We start from the raw sequence: 7579 nt of genomic DNA, 5'->3' as shown, positions 1-7579 counted from the left end.
TCCAATTATTTTGAATAAAAAAGGATGGCGGCCTCTCCAATTAAGTATATCAAAAATAAAATAAAATAAGTACGATTTCAATGGAAGGTCCATACATATTGACAATATACAAATAATCTAGATAAGTTATTTTTTTTTTTTAAATAAAAAAGGATGGCGGCCTCTCCAATTATTTTGAATAAAAAAGGATGGCGGCCTCTCCAATTAAGTATATCAAAAATAAAATAAAATAAGTACGATTTCAATGGAAGGTCTATACATATTGACAATATACAAATAATCTAGATAAGTTATTTTTTTTTTAAATAAAAAAGGATGGCGGCCTCTCCAATTATTTTGAATAAAAAAGGATGGCGGCCTCTCCAATTAAGTATATCAAAAATAAAATAAAATAAGTACGATTTCAATGGAAGGTCTATACATATTGACAATATACAAATAATCTAGATAAGTTATTTTTTTTTTAAATAAAAAAGGATGGCGGCCTCTCCAATTATTTTGAATAAAAAAGGATGGCGGCCTCTCCAATTAAGTATATCAAAAATAAAATAAAATAAGTACGATTTCAATGGAAGGTCTATACATATTGACAATATACAAATAATCTAGATAAGTTATTTTTTTTTTTAAATAAAAAAGGATGGCGACCTCTCCAATTATTTTGAATAAAAAAGGATGGCGGCCTCTCCAATTAAGTATATCAAAAATAAAATAAAATAAGTACGATTTCAATGGAAGGTCTATACATATTGACAATATACAAATAATCTAGATAAGTTATTTTTTTTTTTAAATAAAAAAGGATGGCGGCCTCTCCAATTATTTTGAATAAAAAAGGATGGCGGCCTCTCCAATTAAGTATATCAAAAATAAAATAAAATAAGTACGATTTCAATGGAAGGTCCATACATATTGACAATATACAAATAATCTAGATAAGTTATTTTTTTTTTTTTAAAAGCCCGTTCTAAAAAAAAGTTTCATTTAATCGCTTTCTTTTTGTGATACGAGATTAATAATGGATGTGGGTATTTAAAGTGTGGTATTTGGGGTTCCAATCAACTAAATCAGACATATTTATTTAAGTTAATACTATCAGGTAATTTTGTAGTTATTTCCGATAATTAAATTATAGAAATCATTTTTTGGGTTCAAATTGCATATTTTTTCGGAATTAACTAAAACCATTTACAGATCTAATGAATCATTTTTATGGAACTAGAAGAGGAGAGTAGGGCTTGAATTAAAATATATAATTGAAATAAAATGAATTACTTTTTATAGCTTATAGAAAAGAAAGAAGCATATTGAAATATATTATTAAAATAAAATGGAAATGTTGAAAATTGTATTCAAATAAGAAATCGTTGTAGTGATTTGATTCTTAAGTTATTACTAATTTACAAATGTTTCTAAAATTGTAATTTTATCATTCTAATATTATACAGTATTTAGTCAGATGATCAATTAATATATTCTAGATAAGACATATTATTATTCGTTCAAATTTATCAATATATATATATATATATATATATATATATATATATATATATATATATATATATATATATATATATATATATATATCACCATATGAACGAATTTATATTTATACATATTCAAAACATTCATTTATAGTTTCATCTTTATTCATGAGTCATGACTAATTGGAGATCAATTTTCCAGTCGTTCGTAATTTCATGTGATTATATATGTTTACTTTTAATTTATTATGATATTTTGTTTAAATATAACTAATTATATATGTTTGTTTAAAAGGAACAACATAACTCTCCACCATAAAGTATCAGATTTATTTTCTGTTTATATATATGATTGTTGACAGTAACATTGATATGTAGAACACATAATCATGAGCTTGCGTGATGGTTATTTATTTGCAAAACAATTGTTAGAAGAGGAAACTCGATTCGTAGAAGATTTATTGATTAATAATGTCAAACCACGTGATAAACATCAAAGAAGAAAAATAAGGATAATGTGTCCCCATCTCAAACCATATGCAATGGACGATATAAATTTCGTATGACCAACAATAAATCGATGAAGACCTCAAATGCATGTATTTATGGAATTTTTTAGACAATAAGACTATTCATTACACGCATACAAATGACAAAACGAATGAGTTGGATGACTTATTCTTTACTCTACCAAAATCATTGAAGTTGTGGCATTTTATTTCCACACGTGCTGTTAATAGATGTTACATATAATAACAATAATAATAATAACAATAATAATAATAATAATAATAATTGATAGAAGATGAAGCGGACTTTTGGGGATTTATTTAAAAAAAAACGGTTCATTTGTTAACTTTGCGGCTTCATGGGGTAATTGTCCAAAAAAAAAAAGATCCTCATTGCCATCTATTACGGTTTTTTGTGGAGTGCATGTAAGGCTAGAAATGATGTTTGGTTCAATAAAGTTCATATAAATCATCTCAAACTCCCGGAAAACATTTTCTCTATGGTGTTTAGTTTTGGTTGAAACATAGGGGTAATTTTGGTACTTGTAAGTAGGAGCGTTGGTGTTGTTCTTCTTTTGACATTATGTAAGTTGTTTGTTTCTTTTTTGACCAACCTCTTCTTTTTAAGCTGTGGTTTTATAAATTCCGCCGCTCCAAAAAAAAAATTTAACATCACTCTAAATTATCTTAAACCAATGTTAAAACTTGATAAACTCAACTCTTAAAAGCTAAACTCTATAATGTGACAGGTAAATAAGATACTCAATAACTCAAACACCAAGTAACAATTTTTTTTCCTTCTCAAAACTGATACATAACACCGATACCATACCTATATACGGATTAAACAATCACCGGAACAACTTAATTCATTTAACCTAAAAGATTAGAGAAAAATACTAAACTAACCATAATCCTTAATTACTTATCTATTTTTAGCCAAAAATTAGCATTTATCCCATAATAACCACTAAAACCGTAGGTTTCCTAATTCGTCTACTCTTTCGCCTAAAACCTATGGTTTCAATGACATCTATATAATTTTTTTTTTTTCATTTTCGAAATCAAAACCGTAGATTTTAAAAAACCTATGGTTTACTTTCTAATGTTTACAGTCTCCCAAAGAATAGTTTTTGAAAAATCTATGGTTTCATCAAGGAACATACGGTATACAAGCATTTGATGCACAATCTATGCATTGTCTACTTGTACACCGTAGGTTTCGTATGAAACCTAAAAAAAGACTATATGTATAAAAGCTAGTCGTAATCAAGAATACGCTAAAATTACAGCAAGAATCAAAAGATACATGGTTGTTCTTTGAAGGCTTCATTGAAAAAATATAGTAGTCGAACTTACTTGAAAATTACATAAACCTAATCTAAAAAATAAAACTTTATATATTATGGACCAACGAGCTCTGAAAGAGTAGGAGACCCATAAAACAATAGCCTATTTTCCGAAAAATGTAGTAAATTTCTTTTGGTTATGTTGACCATAGGATTTTTTAAGAAACCTAAGATTTTAATGGTTATCATGAGATACGTGCATTTTTTTTTTGCTAAAATAATTAGGAATTATGGCTAATTTAATAATTTTCTCAAAAGATTATCTAATGCTTATTGACCACAACAGATAACTAAAAACGACTAATTTCATATAAATGGGTAGAAATAGAACACGTACAAATAAATGTCATCATTCCTTTACATTGTGCTTTCATAAAAAAAATAAAAAAATCAAACACTCTTTCAAAAGCACAACATACAAGATTACAAGTCAAAACTGTACACCCAAATCCTTTACCGCCGCTTTCTCAACTCTTTCCACTAATTGACCCCACACCCACACCCGAACTCGACCCAACAGGTCTCGGATACGAATCCGGTTTTCTATCACCCTGTTTCCGAACCGGTTCCTTTCTCGAACTATCCGCCGCCTTCTGCAAATCCTGAAGCTGCTCCAACGATTTCACCAACTCATCAGCACTCGGCCGGTGCTTCGGTTCTTTCAAGAGACATTTCATCGCCAGAATCGCCGCCCTCATCGCCACCGTCGGCGAGTACTGTCCACCGAGACGCGGGTCCATAATATGAAGAATCCGTCGTTTGCTCGATAAATAAGGTTTAACAAACTCCACCAGAATTTGCTCGCCGGAGGGACGGTTTTTGTCGATGCACCGCCTCCCCGTCAAAATCTCCAGCAGCACCACCCCAAAACTGTATATATCACTTCTCGCCGTTAAATGACCTTCAAAATACGCATCAATTTACAAAAAAAAAAAAAAAAGTTAGATCAATTCGGCGATTAGGGCTAAATCCAGTCCAATTGATTCGGAGTCGAAGAAGTTTACCTGTCGCCATGTACTCCGGAGCTGCGTATCCGTAAGTTCCCATAACTCTCGTAGAAACATGACTTTTTCCGTCCACCGGTCCGTCTTTTGCCAATCCGAAATCAGAAAGTTTCGCATTGTAATTCTGTTGAGTTTATTGAAGATAAATTCGTCAATGATGGAGTAGAAGATGATCAGATCAAATGGAAAACATGAATTTGAGAGAAACATACAGAATCGATGAGGATATTTGAAGATTTGAAATCACGATATATCACTTTCGCTTCCGGGCTATGAAGGTAAGCAAGCCCTTTCGCAGCACCTAAAGCGACCTTAATTCGTAGGGTCCATGAGAGAGGTTGAAAGTAAGAACTTCCTGTTATAATAAACAGATCATAAGATTCAATAATGATGGAGACTTTGCCAAATTTGGATCAATAATGGCAAAAAACTTACTTCTGAAAAGATGATTTTCCAAGCTCCCTCGAGGCATGAACTCGTATACCAACAGTCTGTGATCATCTTCTAAACAGTAACCGATTAATTTCACAAGATTTTGATGGTTTAACATCCCTAAATAATTAATTTCTGCCTGCAACATGATCAAAAAAATAAATTATGAGTTGTAATTCATTGAGTTAAATAAAGAAGATTCGAGAATGAATTTGTGCATAGGAACATACCAGCCATTCTTGGTGACCTTGAAGACCTTCTTGATTTAATCTCTTGACAGCAATGACAGTTCCAGTTCCAGGTTTGGCGGCTGTAAGTGATTGTTCATCGATCCATCCTTTGAAAACCGACCCGAATCCACCTTCTCCAAGAACACTATCGGGTCGGAAATTTCTTGTAGCCAATTTAAGTACATTGAAGCTAAAAGGCTTTAAATTTCCCGATTGTAAGATTTCTGTTTGACTTCTAGGGCTCCGAGGGCTTGGAGGTACTGATGCAGATGTAACTTTACCTGTTGAAGTTTAAACACATCAAAAAGACCATACTACCCTTTATTATCAAAAAGACCATGTTACCCTCTGTACTGCTTAATTTTATGCAGTTGGATACTATGATCTATCACAGAAAATGAATCATTCACACCTTCACATGTTTGAAGTTTGATTTAATGCTAAATATAGTACACATCTAAACTTGGAAAAATTCTAATCAAACTGTGAAGAAATTCAACTTTATTATGTTTTATATTTATATTTACACAATTCGTCACAAATTATCGATAAGAAAATGAAATGAGAAGTATGAGTTCTTGTAGACAAACATATAAAATTTCATCACGAAACATATACAAGTTACAACAGCGTTTAAAATCACAAGCAGATGATATGAATACGATATACTCACCATCTAAACGTGAACTTTCAATTTTCAATCCAACACTGAAACAAGAACCCATCTTGATCCAGATATTGATCTTCTTCTTTCTTCTCGATTCAAAACACTGAATGGAGTCTCACCCTTCTCCTTAGAGAGAGAGAGAGAGAGAGAGAGAGAGAGAGCAGTAATAAAAGTGATAGAAAATTAAGAACTCACTGGGACATTAAATCAAACAGTTGGAGGGTGTGAACGGGAAGACGTGTTGAAAATACATATAAAAATACGTATGTGATGTGAGTGTGTGTTGAATAGTTGAAGTGTGTACGTGTGAGCACTTGGTTTCACGAGGAGAAAAGGCAAAGAGAAAAGGCTTGACTTGTCGCCATTAATTCTCTCCTCACTGCAACTTGCTTCTCACCCTCCAATCTCCATAACCATTTTTCTACACCACCTTCGTCCATAATTAACCTTGCTTTTTTGTCTTTATTCATGGAAAACCAGCAGTAAAGGCGAGAGTGGAGGAATCCAGTCATGGGTTTAATAATTGAATTAAATATTGCTTATGGGTGGCTTCTCTAATAATTTTTCATAAAACCAAGAACATGACACAGTCAAAGGGTCAACAGCCTCATTAGATTCTCGCAATATTTTAAACCATTTTGTTTTGTTTCTTAAAAAAAATAATAACGATTTTCGTTATTTTAAATTATCCCGAAAACAACTATTTTTTTTTTTTTTTATCTTATAGTTATTGATGTTTTTATTCTTAAATTATTAAACTCTGGATTCCGGAATTCCTATTATGGAAATTTTACATTATCATTATGGAAACTCCAATTTCCATTTTATTATCTTACCTAACGTTTAAATCGATTAGATTTCTCACTTACCTTTTTATTTTCACCCACGACTTATTATCCAACATACTAGTCAAATTCATCAGATTGCATACAAGTCTACATATTTAAAATCTATCTAAACCAATATCGATTCAGAACATATTTCATAGCAAAAACGGTACGTAATTATCTAAACATCTCTTTCGATTTGTCAAAATTCATTCCCAGCTCTAGTTGTTCTTCAACCTCCAACAATGAGCTAAATGCTTGAAGCATCTTTGAATCTACGATAAAGATAGTAGATGTCAGACAAGTCGAGTACGAAGAACTAAAACTGAAATCTAAGCGAGTCAGCCAACAAAGAAAGGATAAGCTATGAGTTATTGAAGACAAGAAAAATCGGATAGTGGACACAAAAAGGAAATCCAAACTACTGAACGTTGGATAAAAAAGTCGAACATAACGTTGACATTATAGAGTATGAGTTTTGGAAGATTTGTTAGAAAATATGTAACACCTATTTTCATAATAGGTATTAATGTGTGAGAACGGGCAAGAATAAGATAAAGAAAGTAATAGATTACTCTGATACGATTTCGTCGATATAAAGATATCGAAAACGGAGTTCATATGAGGAAGGTATGGTCGTTTGAAGTTGAGGTGAAAGTATGTTGCTATTTTGAGAAAGTCAACGTCAAACGGTCAAATCTCAGGTCACCACGGCGTGGTGTGACCGAGTATATATACGAGCCATTTGTGATATTTGGAGAGTTTTGCGCATTCGATCGGGGCAGAGGCTCAGGAGGTGTTTCCAGAGAATTGATACCATAATATCGTACTAGTGTAGGGGATACGAGGGTTGAATTACGGGGTTAACGAAGGTATATTTTATCCCCTTTTTATGTAATACATTTATGTGATATTTTGTATAGGGTTGTTAGACCCGAGAATGCGTTATGGGATTTCGTGATAAGGTGCTATAACAAACCCGGTGAATTGTTAAATGTTAGTTTGGTCATTATGGGTTAAATTCCCTAATTTACTGAGATTTGTCGATTGAGTTAACGGCTTGCGAGATTAAGT

The 7579-nt window shown here is 32.0% G+C and overlaps 1 protein-coding gene across 1 annotated transcript; it reads right to left on the bottom strand.

Annotated features, from left to right (window-relative positions):
* Positions 1 to 3632: 3632 nt before the first annotated feature.
* LOC145134594 (putative serine/threonine-protein kinase PBL9) lies at positions 3633 to 6148 on the bottom strand. Its single transcript, XM_079069433.1, has 6 exons — positions 5685 to 6148; positions 5012 to 5292; positions 4785 to 4920; positions 4562 to 4704; positions 4350 to 4473; positions 3633 to 4246 (listed from the first exon to the last, which is right to left on the bottom strand). Exons 1-6 carry the CDS (start codon positions 5734 to 5736, stop codon positions 3813 to 3815), a joined length of 1170 nt encoding a protein of 389 aa, XP_078925559.1. The 5' UTR covers positions 5737 to 6148; the 3' UTR covers positions 3633 to 3812.
* Positions 6149 to 7579: the final 1431 nt, after the last annotated feature.

This window comes from Lactuca virosa, chromosome 8, assembly GCF_052849685.1.
Source record: "Lactuca virosa cultivar CGN04683 chromosome 8, Lactuca_virosa_CGN04683_v6, whole genome shotgun sequence".
NCBI classification, from domain to species: domain Eukaryota; kingdom Viridiplantae; phylum Streptophyta; class Magnoliopsida; order Asterales; family Asteraceae; genus Lactuca; species Lactuca virosa.
This window is presented reverse-complemented; position numbering and strand designations above follow the sequence as displayed.

Excerpts from the sequence above, each read along its gene's own strand:
- LOC145134594 (XM_079069433.1), bottom strand. The coding sequence starts at position 5,736 with ATGGGTTCTTGTTTCAGTGTTGGATTGAAAATTGAAAGTTCACGTTTA. Across the intron at positions 5,293-5,684 it reads TGAAAGTTCACGTTTAGATG|GTAAAGTTACATCTGCATCA; the intron begins GTGAGTATATCG and ends AAACTTCAACAG. Across the intron at positions 4,474-4,561 it reads CAAATATCCTCATCGATTCT|AATTACAATGCGAAACTTTC; the intron begins GTATGTTTCTCT and ends TAAACTCAACAG.